At 39.4% G+C, this 18,323-nt stretch overlaps 1 protein-coding gene across 1 annotated transcript in view; it reads right to left on the bottom strand.

The window, feature by feature from the left end:
* The window catches only part of LOC118851196 (plasma membrane calcium-transporting ATPase 4-like), a 63,645-nt gene that overhangs the window by 33,891 nt on the left and 11,431 nt on the right, over nt 1-18,323 (bottom strand). Inside the window, exons 5-6 of the mRNA XM_036760704.1 lie at nt 17,662-17,715; nt 16,085-16,264 (exon numbers count right to left, since the gene is read on the bottom strand). Of these exons, the coding sequence (XP_036616599.1) occupies nt 16,085-16,264; nt 17,662-17,715 (234 nt within the window). The remainder of the gene's footprint in view (nt 1-16,084; nt 16,265-17,661; nt 17,716-18,323) is intronic.

The raw sequence follows: 18,323 nt of genomic DNA, 5'->3' as shown, positions 1-18,323 counted from the left end.
AGCAGAGGTCAACACCAGGAGCCCAGATGTAATCTTGCTCACCCACGGGAAGTGCCAGACATCAGCTCAAACAACAAACAGCTGAGACCATTGCTGAAGAGCAACAGTGCTGGAGAACAACCCCAGGGAAAGAGACGTCAGGGAGCCAGACCCCTCCCCCACACCTCAGGAAACTGAAGGCTATAATTCTAGACTCACAATCCCCAGAATAAGAAAGCTGAGACAGAGAGTCCTGAGCCCCAAAGGCAGAAATTTGTTGTAAAGCCAGGAAAAAGCAAACCAACATGAAGAAGAACACAAAAAAACCAAGGACAATTGATTCTTTTTATGGACCTGAACATATTTCCACATTATTGATTTTCTTCTTGTATGAAATAGTGGCACTCCTCCATGATAATAGGATAGACTCAATCATTTCTGTTAGAAAGATTAAGTTGAATACTTTCTTATACCAAGAATAATTTGATTTCATCTTCCATCTCTGAACTTCTGCACTGACTGTGCCCCATGACTAGAATCTACTTCCTCCTCACCTAAGATTTTGAGTTTCCTTCAAAACTCAGCTCAAAAGCTTCTTCCTACATGAGGTCTTCTCTGACCCCACCAGCTTCTAGTGCCTTTCCTGCAAATTACTTTGTATTAACTTTGCATATATTTTGCATACAAGAGGCAAATGAATAAAGTTGGCCTCAAAATCAAGAAGACTTAAGTTTGAGTATCATCTTTGATGCAAGCTGGCATTGCAATGCCAGTCAAGTTACTTAACCTTTTGGTGCTGCAGGTAATTACTAATACTAGAGAAGGTGCCAACCTGCAGTAGTAGAGAGAGCTTTTTTGTCCACAAATTCACCTTATATACTATCAAAATCAGAAAGGTAATCCCTCTCCTTTTGCCTGTATTTTGCACATACTTATAATGTGAAAGTATTTCCTTTCTAGACTGTAAACATCCTGAAAGACAGGGAATATTTTATTTCTGTCTTTGTATGTATTTTTTCTTTGTACCTGGTATTTAATAGTAACTTAAATAAGTGTTTGTTAATCGTTGGTTGCATGCCCTATTATTGAGCAGGAGACTTTTGATAAAGAGCAGGTCATGACATTCTGCTACCACATCTAAGCAAAAATCACACTTAAGCCTGCTCGTGTCTCAGAAGAAATGCAGGCACATCTCACTTGAATCAACTCTGAAATATAAAAACCCAGATTTATAAAGTTAATTCAAGAGTGATTATCTGCTATTTGGCATAATTCTTTACCTTAGAAAAGTCATTTGTCAACTTTCCACCTCCTCTAATGTCTTTTCTCTGGACAAAGAATCTGTTTAAGCTGCAAGTTCCCCCAAAGATACGAAAAATATTAAGATGACAAAAACTTTTTTTTGAAACAACCTTATAGTGTGAAGCTAAGTACACCTTTTTTAAGAGCTAAGTACTAATCATAACTGACAACTAAGAAGTAGATGTTTTTGCTTTTTCTTTTAAATTATTATTTTATTTTGAAGCTAAACAATAAAATGAAAGCATTACACACAAAACAAACACAAAAAGAGGATTCTATATGCAACTATGAATCTACATTTCACGTCATTTTGTTTTTCCCAAAAGTATCTAACAATTTCTACATGTTACTTTCTAAGCCGTTATTCTTGCCTGTGATTTTTTCTGTTCTCTTCTGTGGAATTTTTAAAAGTATTAAAATGGCCCTCTTATTTTTGGCATTACTATTGCTAACTACCATCCCTTCAGATTCCTCCCCCCACCTCCCATAACCCTCATAACCTAAATATAGTATGGCAAAATGAATCCACACAATGACCATGTCCACAAATGTATATGTCTTCACCTCACATCAATCATGTCTCTGTCAAGAGTTGGTAATATTAAAAAAAAAGAGTTGGTAATATGCCTCATCGTATGTCCTACAGGGATATAGCTGGTCACTGTTTAGATCAGAGTTCTCAGTCTTTCAAAGATGTTTTTCTTCATGCTAATGTGGAAATTTCTTTTGCACAAGTATATTTACTTGTAATGGGTTTTGTTTTTCTTGCTTTTTTTCCTTAATAGTGTTTTATTTTTTCCCAATTACATGTAAAAATAGTTTTCAACATTCATTTTTGTAAAATTTTGAGTTTCAAAATATTTCTCCCTCCCTCCTCAAGATGGCAAGCAATCTGATATGGGTGATACGTGTACATGTACAACCATTTTAAACATATTTCCACATTAGTTATGTTGTGAAAGAATCAGAACAAAAGGAAAAAATATCACAAGAAAGAAAAAAACAAAAATCAAAATGAAAATAGTATGCTTTGATCTGCATTCAGATTCCATAGTTCTTTCTCTGGATTTTTTCTTTCTTCTTCAATGGAGGGGAGAGAGACAGGGGAAAGGAGATAATCAGGAACTGAAAATAATACAAAATTAAAAAAAACTGGTAATATGTATGGCAATATGGTAATATGCTCTTGTGCTTATATAAATTGTCCTGTTGGTTTTGTTCACTTTACATTAGTTCATACTGCCCACAATGCTCTGGAATTATTTTTTTCATCATATCTTCTGCAGCAATAACATTACCTTACTTTTATATGCTACAATCCATTTAGCCATTCCCCAACTACATAAGGAGAAATTTAAGGTACCCACTTTGGATTCTAGTTCTTTTTTCTTCCCCACTTTGAATCTTCCCTTAAGACTCAGTGTGTTTGTTTTGTGGCTATTTTAATTTATTTACTTGATGTTTATGCTATCTGTTTGCCTGTCTATCCATCTAACCATCCATCCATCTATGTATCTATCTATCTATCTATCTATGTATCTATCTATCTATCTATCTATCCATCTATCCATCCATCTAACTAGCTAGCAATCTAGTTGTTATATGTACTCTTTCTACTCCCCCCTTTGGAGCTACATCTTTCTGCGCCCCCCTTTGGAGATACATAGACATGAATCAAAACCTAAACTTAAACTTAAAGTCATTTTCCTCCATGAGGGTAGAGGTATAATTAGCCATAGAGTATGTACGACAAAGGGAAGTCTAACCTCTCTTATTAGAAGTTAGGCTCCCCCAGGACTATCCTCAGTCCAAAAGCATGAGTGTCTCTAGGGCAGATGAGTCTCTTTGGAAAGGGTTCAGTGCCTCAGTCCACCTGGTCCCAGCAGCAATTTATTTGTTAAATGGAGATGGATGGTTAATTTCTATTTCCAAAATGGTACCAGTTATTATGAAATAATATAAAATAGATGGATAATAGATAGAAATAATATAGATATAAATAATAAATAGATATAAAATATAAATTTCATAATCCCACAAGTTTCAAAATCACCAGAAAGACAGTTTTATTTTTTGTGTAATGATAATAATAATAGTTCATATTTCCATGGCACTTCAAGGTTCCCAAAGAAAGCACTCTTCTTACAACAGTCCTGTGAGGTAGGGATTGTATCTTCATTTTACAGATAAAGAAACTGAGGGCTCAGAATGGCTAAGCAATTTTCACCCAGCTAGGAACCGTCTAAGACTCTAACTCAGTTTCCTCTTCATCCTATACTGCCTTTTAAAAGCATCAATTCCATAATTCCCTAACTACACGAAGAACATGTACATTGCACAATCCACATGTGGGGACATTCTACATTTCAAAAGAATGTAAGATCCTTAAAGATAAGAACTGTCTTGTTTTTGTCTTTAAAAATCACTGTACACAGTGCCTGGAACATGGTAGGAACTTAATAAATAAATGCTTGTCTACCTGGTGCAAGAGCATTCTCAAAAGCATACCCCATGGCCTTCTCCACTATCATCTGCAAAGTTCATTTTGATGTGGTTGAAGGCTAGAGCTTCCTTGGGAGCAGAACTGGTTTACTTTTGTTTTTGTATAGTAATACCTTGCATATCCTCACAAACTGACTGACTTGTCTGTGAGGAAGCTGTCTGGCAGCTAGTTCTCAGTTAATGTGAATTATGACTCCTACATATTACAGTTATCCCTTCCATATTGCAGGGATTAGGGGCACGGCACCCTTGAAATCTGGAAAATCTACATAAAAGTTTTTGGCCCTCCCTTCGTACCAGAAAAGAAGTCTGAATTATTATTGTATTAAAAGATAAAATATGTTGATATTATACAATACTATCCATATATTTTATGCATTTCTGAGTTTCTAAACTTTTTGTGTGACATATGCAGATTTTACATGTCATCTGTGGCTACCAAAAAACTTCCCCCAAATTCCCATTTAATTTCTTATGTCAACCCATGATATATCAAAACCACAATGGAAAAAGTCATGATGTGGAAGAGACAACTGTATTTGAATTTAAACTATTCAAAGTTCTAATTATATGTAAAATATGGTTATTGGTTCCAGCCCATTGGAAATCTGCAATGAAGATTCAAATAATGTGACCACTTCATGGATTCATTATTCACACTAATAGGGACCTAACTATAGTTGATCCTTAAAAATTTTGTGTTGTTTGGTTGGTTGATTGAAGTCAGGTTTTTTAGTTCCTTCATCTTCCATCACATAAAGTGGCTGGTTTAAAACTAGTTTCCCCTAAAAGAAAAGTTAACAGAGATTACTTCTGAGAGAGATGGTTCCATTGGCTTAGGTTCTCCCTTCTCTATAGTATGTCATAACCCCTCTCTGCCATAATAGATGGTCTTTGTGAACTGTGGTAGCCTGCAAACTTCTTCTCTTGATCACTAAGTTTCTGGTGGGAGCTTCTCTGAATTTACCTAGGCTAGTCCTCCAATGAAAGAAAGAGAAAAAAAAGGATCTGTCACTAGACCCATAATTGAAGCCTTTCTAGCTTAGTGGACCCCTTAGAGGTTGACTTCCATTAGTATAGCCTTTGAGGATCCAGAATTAACTCCCTACCATGATGAGGTATTAAAAATGAAGTTTAATAAAGGAATGAAATGAGGAGGAGACAGGAGAAGGTGTATTCATCCACAACTAAACACTTTTGATTCTCCTTTAAAAAGAACACAACAAACCTCCTTACGTTGCTGTCTTATCGTAAAGAGAGTATAATACAGAGCAGACACATATTAAACCTCACTGCATCAGAAGTGATGCTTATCAATGGCTATTCATAGATCATAGACGTGGTGCCAGAAAGGATCTCAGAAGCCATGTACTCTAAATTCTTCATTTTACAGATGAGGAAAATGAAGCCCAGGAAAGTTAAGTGACTTGCCCAAGGTCACACAAACAGTAAGTAATACAGCCTGTCCCAAAGGTGGGATTTGAACCCATATCAAAGGATCTGGAATCAAAAGTCTCCAACACACTGCCTCCATCCATACAGCAGCCTTTCATCCTAAATCAGAATAGTTTTTTATCTTACTTTGTAAAACAACTTAATTTTTAATAACATTTCAACAATCTAGACAGTTGCAAAGATCTTATTGTACCTGGCTCTGCAGGTGTGTAATAGTAATTAAGATGGAACTTTTTGCTTTTCTTCACTTAAGTGCCTTTAATGATTCTGGCCTTTGTTTGAATGGGCCAAATAAAGTGGGATCTTTTTGTCTTGGTTACTTCTCAGCACAGAGACAATTGGGAGTCATTTGTATATTATGTGATACTGGGGATGGGGAACAATCCCACACCCAGCCTGGGTGAGGTCAGAGCCCTCAGGGCTCTGGATAGTGTTGTACCAGATGCCAGTGAGACACGCCACAGAGTATAAGTTTTAAATGAAGAATTTATTAGCCGGGGGCCATTAGGGCTATGCTACCCAGATCAAATGGCCCCGTGTTGGGGTGAAGGTGTGGCTTATATAGGACCTATGGGGGTACAGTGGTTAATTATCTCCTGAAACCTACAGGCCAGTCACAGGGTGGGGGGAACAGGAACAAAAGGTCCTGAATGATCAAAAGATTCTGACAGGTTATCCTTAAGTGGGATAATCTTATTGACATTCCTTGGTGGAGTCACGGAGCCTCAGGGATATCTGCTAAATGCCAGAAAGTCTAAGTCAATTCCTTATCATGCAAACTGGGGTTTCTCAGGGGTCTCCTGATTTTTCCAGTATTACATTCCCCACTTTCTTTTATGGAGGTATTCAAATCTTTGAAAAAAAGGAACGACCTGATGGGGCATAGCAATAAAATGAGGGGGCCAACTAAAACTCTAAGCAGGGGTGAGCCTGGGGAAAGCATGCATTTCGATAGTAACAATAAAGGGCAAGGCTCAGGCAGAGATTCTGGCCCAATGATAACGCCAGGCTGATGGCCCCAGGGGAAGGCCAGACCCAGCTGGAAGACTCAAGGAGAGCCCAAGGAACCTCCCAGGGACTGCACTCCAGAAATTAAAAATGATACAAAATACTATGAAATGTTCCACATTTCCCCCTTTTGGTCAAAGGCAAACTGAAAGCTTCGCCTAAAGACCAATTAAGGTATGGGAAAAACCTCTATCTTCCTCAGGGGTGAAGTTCTAAAATCCCTATCTAGGTGGAATCAGGTTTTCCCTTTTTTTCTGTGTTTGGACATCCCCAGGGATGGGCAGAAATTGTAAGCAAGCAGAGGGAACATAATATTAAAATTCAGGAAAACAGTCTTGGGAACACAAGAACTCAGAAAAGGGAAAAAGCAGGTCCTTGCTCAGGTTCTGGCGCTGGACTCCGTGAGAAAGCCGTCCGCGTCCGACGCTGTCCCTCTCAAGCTCCCCGGAACCGCAGGGCAAGGTCTCCTATAGGCTCAGATGTCCACTCCCCAGACGTGACAGAAGGAGCAAGGAATCGACATTCACCCAACAGGGGCTCCCAGAACACATGTGACCTGATTATTGAGAGAAAAAACACAACGTAGGTCCCAGCCACACAGGGCCAAGTTCAAACAAATACAATAAGTAGTTCAGCATCCCAGCCACACAGGGCTGAGTTCAAACAATTACAATAAAGTTTTTCCCATAATTCACAAAACTGCACAATTACATTGAGTCAGGTACAGACCAAATTACTTAGATGATTCACAATAGAGGGGAAGATTTGCATGTCACATATTTTACATTTACAAATTAGATAACCAAGAAAACTTAAACATGAACCATACAAAGTAATGCAATCATTATTAACAATCATATATAACATCATAAACTTTTAGCTATGCCATGTCTCTTGATGGCATTTACAAATAATCCACAAACCATTCTTAACAAATCTAAAGATGTCTCTGATTTAATTCCAGCACTTAATTGCACATTTTGTATACAAAGTAACTTTAAATTACAGTTACATATTTACAATGTCCATTCAAAGCGGCCCTTTTAAATCCCAGATACCTTATTGTAGTTATCTGGTCCCTTGATAGTAAAAGAGAGTTCTGCTTCTCTGGTTCAGATCTAGAAATTCTCAGACAATTTTAACTTACTATAACTTACAGATACTTTACAAAGGAGATATATTTTCACTTGTACCACTATCCTATACAATTTTCTTGTGCTAGTATCCAAATTTAAGATCTTGTTATCAAAACACACTTATCAGTTCGAATTTCCAGAATTGATAAATTTTGGGGCCACTCATACACATCTGTATATAATTCTTAGGGGAATCAATCTGATCCTATTGCCTTTTTCAAAACTCACTATCCCTTCCTTTTATTAGACATTGATCACATTACATCTTTGCCTTATTTGCTTCGCCTAATCATTTCCCCCTTTTGGAGGATGCTATCCCTATATTATTTCGATGTTTTATTTGGCCATGAACATAGGTTAAAATTGTAAGCTATTTATACCTGTATCCTATTATAGTAACTCAGAGATATTTCAATATTAATCTATTACCTAACAGATTTAGCATAGTGCTTACAAAACTTCTTGATAATATAAATTTTCTATGAAAGAAAAGAGGGACAATGTCATATATCTTAACAGAAGGAAAGAACTTCCTTAGCTCTGTTTGATTCCAGGCATGAGTCCTATCTGATAGCCAATCTTATAGTCACCAGGTGCTGAAAGCAGGGCTTAGGAGTAACCAGGTGGGGATTTTCCTTTTCAGAAAGGAAATAGCAGAATTGGGAAATGGAGTCAGGAAGATCCTACCTAGGCTGTGTCCAAGGTCATCTTCAAAACTGTTTCCCAGGCACAGACATCCACCTTTAAAGTTCTCAGCTTGTAATGCCTGCCATACTACTACTGGCTTCACGTGACCTATTCCTGTAATCAAGAGCTTAAAACAATATTAAATTGTAGTCCCATAAAATCTTAAATAGCAAATAAATATCCTTCAGATGAGGCTGCCCAAATTTCATTGAGCTAATAATTATCAAATCAAGCTACATAACTTTTCCACCTTCTAAATACTTCCTCACACTCATTTCCAACTTACTTAAACCATCTGGAACTATCATTCTCAGGACAGGGGAGGCTTAGCTAACTCCCATTTGTCCCCAAACTCTGTTATCTGCCTTTCATATTTTCCCGCAACCTTAATTTACCTTACCAAATCTTTCAAACCCATTCCTCAGTCTTCCTTTACATTTCAACCATAAGACAAAAAAACTCATAAGTTAGTACTTTTTACTGTCATAACTGTGTATACTGGAATCCCATTCCAACTCCTTAAACACACAAAAGATGGGATTTGTGTTTCATGTTAACTCAATCTAAAGGAAAGGAACACTTATTAAAGAGATCTGCCATCTCATCTCCCCCTGAGGGTGAGTTCTTCTCCATCAGATGGCAGACTTCACTAATAAAACTACCAGACCAAATCCATCTCAAGTCTTAGTCTAATCTTATCAGTTCTGTTGACTTTAAGAAGCCAGGTTGGAGGTTTCTGGCTCCTACCATCTTCTTATTTTCAGTAAAACTCAAATTCCAGTAATTGCTGCCCCTCCCCCTTTCTTCCCTTTTGACAGGTGGGCTAAGGTGAAATTCTTTCTTCTTATCTAAACTAAGGACGGGGAGGAGTAAAGAAGGTAGACCTCCTTACAGAACATTTTTCAAAAGTATTTTCCTTCTTTAAACAGTTTACATTTTTATCCTGATGTTAAAAAGAAATGCTCACTAAACTTTTCTGAAGAGAAATATTTAGAAGGTTTTAGAATGATAGACATCTATCTCCTTCTCTTTCCTTAAAGCAAATTAACCCTTAAAAACTAGAATTCATTAACTAAGTTGGTGCCAAGTGTCCTCATTCTCAAATATTGCACAGATTTCCTAGATATTACAAATTTCCTTAGTCAAAAAGTGTTGTAATATAGAGGACACTTAGTTTCTATAATTACATACCCAATTAAATTAACTTTATCACAATAACAAAGTTTACCAGGACTTTAAAAGCTTTGTCCATAGGAATCCCTCTACTCTAAAAACTTTTACACAAAATTGAATATCCAAATGTCCTTGGTTCAGTTAACAACCTCAATTTCTTAATTAAGTACACTTCTCAATCTAACAACATCCAGATTATAGGAGAAATTATTTTTCTAACAGCATAGGTAATGCGATGTTAACCAATTTGCATAATATAACAAATTTAGAAATAAGTACACCACAAGCAATTATCATGTATTTAAAACTTGAAACAGATTCTAATTAATTATCAATCTAGTGATCATAACTGAGTTAGACAAGCAAATCAAATCTGGTTCATAACCACTAGTGGTAACATTTTAATTTCTAAGGCCCAATACTCTCAGCATTGAACAAGAAAAGATTACTGTTTATAAAACCACATTTTAACAATTCGAAATGTGTCCTGAATTGACAGAGATTACAAGAGGACCTAACAAGGCCTTTGTATAAATAGTTGATTTATAACAAGAACAATTTCAACTGAACTTCCAGACAAAACTTGGAGGTAATAATTTCTTAGGTTACAGCAATTGTCCAACTTCTTAACCTAATGCAACTCTAACAAAATATTTTTATATTATAGAAATGTGATGATGCCCTAAACATTATTATGTATGTAAAATTTGAACTATTCATTTCAGTCTAGGTAGATACATTTCTAAACCAAATATGATAGTTTAAAATTACCAACTTTTGATCACATCGTTTAAGAGCATCCAATTCACATATATCAAACTCAAATTAAAATCACATAATGGTCTTCTCAAAACTACACAATCTAAGAGAATAGAAAATAGAAAATAAGAAATATAATATAATTGTAGAAATACAGAAACAATAAATTTCAGATGACATCAATTGCATTTCCAGATTATCACATATAGGAATTGTTGATCCTATCACTTCTGGTATTTTTATATTAATACATTAACATATAAATACATACATTACATATATTAATACATTAACATCCTAAATACACTTTATTTAGATGTATATCCTTCAGCACTCACTACCTCTGGCCCAGGTATTAGGAACTTTTGCCTGGCCATGAATGAACTTATGAAAGAATGAGAAACTTAATTTGCACCCACTTTTTCCAAGCTTCATCTTATACAAAAAATGCCTAAAAGGATTTTTTTTGACTCCTAAGGAAGATAAGAGGGAGTGGTCCTTAAGAGCACATGGGCTTGCAACACCCCCACTCATTCTTTCTATCAAGCTAAAATATTTCTCAGTTTCCCCTTCAGCCTGCTGTCTCAGATAAAGGGAAAAATCCCTTTCAGTTTTCTAAGGGCTCCTCCCTAGGTGGGGCTTGGTAGCCCCTTGAGGGCAAAGGAGCTTACCTTCCAAGCACTAACTAACCAGCCCTATTTCTTTACAAGTTTCTTTTAGCTTCAGCTCCCATAATTTTTCAATGTGGATGGTGGGCGAAGGGTGAGGTCAGGAGCACATGGCAACTAAGAGCAGCACATGGGCCCCTGGCTAGCCAGGTGATCTCAAGCTGCTATTCTACAACCTCCCTAAATTCCTTTATACAGGTTTCTATCTCTCTCTTTCACAAATTTACTTTTTAAAACTTTGCCACAAGGATAGGCTACAAAGGTACCCAGGGGCACAGGACTGATTGTCAGTCTGTGAATTTCTGTCCCTCTCCTCCTTTTGTCCGGTGGGGAGGATGATTTAAGTTTTCCATACAGTTTCTCCTGCATTCTCCTCTAATCTGATCTGGGAGGAGAGGAGTTTGATTTAACTGCTCTAACTTTTACTGCAGCCCTAGCTCTGTCAGAGACAGGACAACAATAGTGAAAAGATCTCAGTAATTGTAATTCAAGCAAACTTCACCTTTTGCTTACTTCTCAAAACCTTTTTGCACTTGAATCTAAGTGAAAAGAGTCCCTCCTAACTGTGATCAGGGACAAAGACAAATGCTAGGGTCCCACTGAAGACTTTAACGGAGGTTTTTTTTTTTTTTTAATTTTAGCCAGAAGGCATTCATTGGGAGGAGGTGTTTCAGCAAGAGTGAGCCCCTGGAATGAATTTACAATTTCAGTTCTTTCTCTCAAAATTCAACTAACCAATTTCCAAACTTTTTTAACAATTTAAAAACCAGAATCTGCCAAAATTTTAACCCATTCCCACCATAGTTCCACGTTGGCCAAACAGGAACCACGAGGAAAGGAGTATGTTTCCCTAGTTGCAGCCTGAAATCTCTGGCTGCCTATGTTTCAGATTTTTTTTAACAAAACATAGACATTTCACAATTTTGACAGACACACAGGCACAGACAAATTCAAAACGTACAGAACATAAAACAGAGAACCATACAGTGTGGGTGAAATCGAAGGCTAAATAAGTCCCCTCAGAGGAAAGATTTTCCTCCTCAGAGATACGACCCCAATCTCTCTCACACCTCAACACAAAACAGAAAAATCAATAGCGTGGGTTAATTGAAGGCTAAATAAATTCCCTCGGAGGAAAGAAATTTCCTTCTTAGGGATAATGACCCCCAATCTTCCTCATACCCCAAAACACAAAACAGAAAAACCAATAGCGTGGGTTAATTTAAAACTAAACAAATACCCTCAGAGGAAAGAAATTAAACCAGGTTTCCGCCTTAGGGATACAACCCCCAATCTTCCTCATACCCCAAAACACAAAACAGAAAAACCAATAGCGTGGGTTAATTTAAAACTAAACAAATACCCTCAGAGGAAAGAAATTAAACCAGGTTTCCTCCTTAGGGATACGACCCCCAATCTTCCCACACCTCAACACAAAACAGAAAACCAATAGCATGGGTCAATTGAAGACTAAACAAGTCCCCTCAGAGGAAAGAAAGTAAACCAGGTTTCCTCCTTAGGGATACGACCCCCAATCTTCCCACACCCCAATGGGAAAAGATAGCATCCCAAATTTTCCCCCAAATCTGAAAACACCCCTCATCAGGGTTACCGTGTTAACAGAGACCAAACAGCTAGCCCCAAAACAGAAACCTTATCTCTAGAGGTCTGAAAACCAGAATTCTCCGGAATTCTCTGTAGGCCAAAAAGGGACAAGTCAGCAAAGAGCCCATTCTCCGAGACCATCACCCCACATCAAAGTCCTAGGAAAAGAAATACCCAGGAGCTGGCCCTCTGAAGTGAGAGAAGGTGGATCGGGGGCAGAGACTCCCTGTTGACGTCCGAAATTCTGTGTGTGTTTCCAGGGCAGTAACACGAAATACTGCCTCATCTCGCTGGGGCTTCCAAAATGATGTACCAGAAGTGAGTGATACACGCCACAGAATATAAGTTTTAAATGGAGAATTTATTAGCCGGCAGCCATTAGGGGTATGCCACCCAGATCAAATGGCCCCGTGTTAGGGTGAAGGTATGGCTTATATAGGACATATGGGAGTACAGTGGTTAAATATCTTCTGGAACCTACAGGCCAGGTCACAGGGTGGGGGGAACAGGAACAAAAGGTCCTGACTGAGCAAAAGATTCTGACAGGTTATCCTTAAGTGGATAATCTTATTGACACTCCTTGGTGGAGTCACAGAGCCTCAGGGATATCTGCTAAATGCCAGAAAGTCTAAGTCCATTCCTTATCATGCAAACTGGGGTTTCTCAGAGGTCTCCTGATTTTTCCAGTATTACAATAGGACATAATTGAGGACAGCTTGGCATTGGATTTTCGGGGGCACACTCAGGGAAGGAGTGTTGAGACTCTGGGTAAGCTGCAACTTCCCCCCCAGCTTTACAACTCAGATGTTGGTCTTCTCTGGTAACTGTGTTGTGATTTGAATAAGACAAGGTCAGTCTGTTGACATTTGTAATTTGTTTGTATTTGTTTTAAAGTTTAGGGTGCTGGCTTTTCCCCCTGAACAAGGTGAATGATATTTCTACATTGGTTTGAAATAAGATTGTTAACCCCTTAGTGCTACTTTCCTTAGTAAAGCAGATCAAAAGAGCCCATGTTGGCAGCTTTGTGGGTGCTGGTTGTTGATGGATCTTACACCCCCACAGCAACTGCTAGCAGGATTATTGAAACAAGGTGAGATATATCCTATGGATAGATTCCTGTTCAGCACTAAAGAATTCCTCCTGGAACTGAGTTCGTGGAAGAAATCGTCCTCGAAAGATGCCAAAGGACTATGGATGCTAAAGATGAAGTGGTCCAAGAGGTACTTAATTAATCTTTCCCTTTAAGATTATCTCCCTTAAAGTATCTATTGCCATGAATGCATATGTATAGAGCATAATTTAATACCATTTTATATCATTTTTGTAATTTCAATAAGACTCAGAGTATGAACTGATTAACCAGAAGAAAAATCTGATCTCTTTGTTCTCTGAGTAAGCTCAGAGATGCCTCTATCTTATGTCAACAAGCCCAGATGGGGCTGATCTAAGAGCATTCTTTCCTCCTCTGTCCATGGCCATTAAGGATGAAACCTTTAACCCTGAGGACCTGGCAAGTACTGGGAATAACCTGGGGGTTAGACTGAGAAAGGGGAGGGAGAGGAGGTGGTAAAGATGGTGGTGGTGAACAGCTGCTACTCTGGCCCTGTGGAAGGAGAAGATTTGGTTTCCAAATTGCTTTGCCCCTTAGAGGCAGAGGACATTAACACCATCTGTGCTTCTACCCTTCTGACAGCACATATTGTCAGCCCAATGATAGGCAGGGCTCATTCCCCTCCTATTTGGTCCCATCAATCCCTCAAACCATCTTACTGTTTGGTACAGGTAAAGACCAAAAACCAGAGTTGTGGGAAAGCACCACCTTTCCATTCCCTAAATGTGTACACAACTCTAGACACCACACAAAGTTTATACCCTGTAGAATAGCCTTGAAAGCACTCATGTCCCTTCCTTCCCCAGGTACATCTACCAAAGGACTAGAAGATGATCTGGTTTCATTCATTTTAGTCCCTATGACACTTCCGCAGGGGAAGAGGAAGTTGGGAAAGCAAAAAGGCTAGCTGCTTTTGGTCAATTGGTCATTCTTATTCAGGAGGTTGTTTGGGAAGACTTAAGAGTGTTCCAAATAGGTTTCTGAATTCAGAACATGGCATGGGCTGAAACATCAGCCCTTCTACTACCCTACCCATCTTCTCTTGCATCACATTAGTGACCTAATTCCCCACTGGCTTTGAATGAGTTAGGGCAAGCACAGAGGGTCCTTCCCTATCACATGGGAGTAGGGTGTCCAGGGATGGCTGCCATAGCTAAAACCATTTCCCTTCAGTGATAGTATGTGCAGACTAGGATGATTATAGGGCATTACTTGCTATTGCACATATGGGGTAGAAGCTCAAAGACTGACAATGTAGCTGGAGCCCAGCTGCCTCCCTACTCTTTTTGGTTTTTTTTTTTTTTTGCAGGGGGGGAAGGCAGGATAATTGCGGTTAAGTGACTTACCCAAGGTCACACAGCTAGTAAATGTGTCAAGTGTTTGAGGCCGGATTTGAACTCAGGCACTCCTGACTCCAGGGCCAGTGCTCTACTCACTGCGCCACCTAACTGCCCCCTTCCCTACTCTTAAACACTCTCCTCTGAGGCTCTGTCCCTCAGTGCTCAAGTGTATGCCCAAGTAAGGTATATGTATATTTATATAGATTTATACTCCCTTGTTACCCTTACCCCTCAAAAGTTGGCTGGATGACCAGAGTCAGGTGGGTAGGTCACACCAAATATAAACATGTATATATGGCGGCTTGGAGGGAAGTAAGGTGGAGAATAAGGGTAGAGAGGAAACCCTGGAAACCCTAGGCCCCAAGAGAAGGGTTGGTAGGAATCAAAAGACACTGCGCCAGGGGATCTGGTTAGGACAAGAGAAGGCAGGAGACCCTAAAGGGAGGAAAAGCAAAAACATAGGTTACTTTAAAAAGAGCAGATCCAAAGGAAAGTAATGAATGCCTCAAAGGGAGGGGTACCCAAAAATCCCAGGCACCAGGGTTTTGGCTCTGGAGACTCTGAAGAGTTAAGGAAGGGAAGGGATCTTTGGGTTTCATAAAAGCCTGCTATGTCACCAGCCTGGAGAGCAGCACTTTGTCCATGGGGAAAGTGGTCTTGTGCCAGGCTTAGTTAAAAATGCCAATATCACCAATTTTGTGTTCTGTGGGTAAGGCAGATTGAGGCATTTCTAAACTATAAGACCAACTGAAAGGTTTAGCTGCTTAGGTCTCATGACATGATTTGAAAATGGTATAAATAGGGTCCGTCTAGAAAGGCCACCTCAGTGTCCTTTATGGGCATTGCCAACTCATAGAACTGGCTAACTGAAGATAGGGAAACCACTAGGGAACTACTAAATGGTGTCCCTGTTAGGCTGAGGGAAGGAGCTAGGTTCTAATAAGGGCAGGGAGATGGATAGAGGGCCAAAGGAAGCTGGCTTCTCCTCATCCTGGTAGCAAGTTTGGATCCTGCAAAAGACACTTAATCATGAAGAGGCACCTCTCTTTACTCACCTGCACCCAGCACATCTCTCACTGTACTATTAAAGTTAGTAGGAGAAAGACAGGGGATGGGGCTGGGCTCTGGCCAAACTTTCCCCTGCCTATCCTTTTCCTCACCATACTATCATGGCAGGAAAAAAGCAGCAGTGGCTTAGAAAAGGAGACTCAGCAAGGATCTGATAGGAATTCTGTCTTCATGGAGACACTATTTGAAAGTTCTTTTCTGGAGGGGGATGAACACTGTCCAAACTAGGGCTACCCTGCCAACAAAAAAATCTATCAATGCTTGAGTGTCCTTAACCCTGGGTCACCTTACCTGCTTAGCAGAAAGTGAACCCCGGAACCAGAGAATCTGGCCATGGCGCAGCTCCATTTCTCCACAGTCAATTTCTTCCAGTCCCTCAGCCAGGCTTCTCTTGGAGATTTCTTCTTTGGTGATGGCATACCCAGCTTCCTTCAAGAAAGTCAGTTTTGAAGTAGGCACTGAGTTGATTATCTGTAGGGATGGGCACAATGAGAGAGGTGAAATCTCTTAAGTTAGGCAAAAACTGGACGTGGGTGGGCAGGGAAACAAGGCATAAGGTTTAACTGGCTATCATTTTGTGTAAGTAGGTACAGACATGATCCTGGAGTTCCATCACCAAGAAAGGAGACTTTTCGTTGCCATCATGACAGATCACAATTCCCGCCCTTATGTAGCTCCTGAATCTGATACTGCACAGAGATGGTCCTGGAATAAGGTATCTTGTAGAAAAAGAAATATTTATTGCTACCATTCATTATTCAATAGCTTTCTGTGGAAAAGCAAATAAGTGTTCTTCTCCCATTTGGTTCTTTGAGCTTGTAAAGCTATCTAATCTATACTAACATTTAAAATAGCGGTTGGTACAAAAACACAAACCTGTATTTATCTAATTTCTAACTGACTTCATACTAAACTTAAGCTTTGTATGCATCTGGCTATAAAATTTATTAATTGCTACTCTCTAAAGTCCCTCTGAACTCCTTTTCTGGGACCACCTATAGCACCAATGATTCCTAGGGTCCCTCTTCTGTCTTCTTTCCCAAAGCTTGTTCTAGTGAGTGTGCTTACTGGTTCTCTGCCTACCTCAAGCTTCTTAATCTTTCCTTTTCTGCTACTTGCTGCATCTACTTTCCAAGACACTACTCCAAACCCCTTTCTAATGACAGTATCAATCTTGAATTCAAACCTAAAATTTAGGAAAATCACTCTGACAGCTATGTGGAGGCAAGGAGACCAATTAGGAAGCCATGATAATAATTCAGGCAAGAGGTAATGAATGGAGAGAGAGGGGGATGAATACAAGAGATGTTGTAAATGACAGTACTTGGCAACTAATTGGATGAAAAGTGAGGCAGAGTGAATGTCAAGGCTGACTGAGGTTGTGGATTTGGGTGACTGAAAAAATGGAAGTGAGGAAGAAGGGAAAGGAAAGTGACAGAGTTTTATGTTTTGGACATGTTGAATTTGAGAAGCCTTTGGGATAGCCAATAGGTAGTTGGTGCTGCTATACTGAGCTCAGACTCAGCTGCCAAGAGATGACAGTCGCAGAAAGTCTCAAAAATACAGAAAAATACAGCCTCAAAATGCAGACCTAAGTTTGGTGACTAGCTAGTCAATGTGCTTCAGGAAAACTGACCAAAGAAATAGGTCAGGGGTTCAGGGATGAGGGCATGACTTCCATGGCCCAGAACAAGGGACCTATAGGAGAGTGGGGAAGGAAGCAACTGCTAAGTCAGTGGAAAAAAGGCAACAGTCCAGCAGAAGAATCTTTGGTACCAAGTAGAGAAACACCTCCCTCAGCTAGGGACTAACAAGTTCCTTAAGGACAAAGGTGGAAGTGTAGTTTGGCTCAAACCAGAGGTCATGACCCAAGGGTCCATGACTAGAAAGAAGACTGAGACAGAGATTTCCACTATGAGGATCTGTGAGAAAAAAAGAGACATGGCTAGAGCAGAGGTGAGTGGCTGAATAATGGCGGCTCTTGCTTGTATAGGACCTTCCATTTCCAAAGTGCTTTCCTTTCCATAATCTTGTAAGGTAGAAAGGTAGGTCATGGAAGCATTCTCATCTGAGAGGGGAAGTGATTTGCTTATGATCACACAGCTAATAAATGACAGAGCCAGGACTCGAGAAGATTGAGATGTGAAATCAGCCAGTCCAATGCCTTCATTTTATAGGTGAGTAAACTGAGGCTCAGAGAGTGACTTGCCTAACTAAGGTTACACAGGCAGAGTTTGAGCGTAGTTCTTTTGACCTAAAGTGAGCCTTGTCATTGGAAAAAAAAAGTGCATGGGCTTAGGGTTAGAAGACCTGGCTTCAAAACCCAGTTCTGCTGCTCACTGTCTGTGTGACCTTGGGCAAGAAAGTCACTTACTATTCTGGATTTTATAGGATCAACAAGATCATAGCTTTAGCACGGGAAAGGAGGGGAGAAGGCCACTGAGTCCTTACAGATAAGGGAACTAAAGTGTGGGGTCACAAAGTTAGTAGGTGGGTAAAAGTTTCAACTCATTCTACCTACTACACCACC

Source organism: Trichosurus vulpecula, chromosome 5 (assembly GCF_011100635.1).
Source record: "Trichosurus vulpecula isolate mTriVul1 chromosome 5, mTriVul1.pri, whole genome shotgun sequence".
In the NCBI taxonomy this organism is placed as follows: Eukaryota; Metazoa; Chordata; class Mammalia; order Diprotodontia; family Phalangeridae; genus Trichosurus; species Trichosurus vulpecula.
The sequence above is the reverse complement of the archived record's forward strand: the minus strand, read 5'-3'. Positions and strand labels throughout refer to the sequence as shown.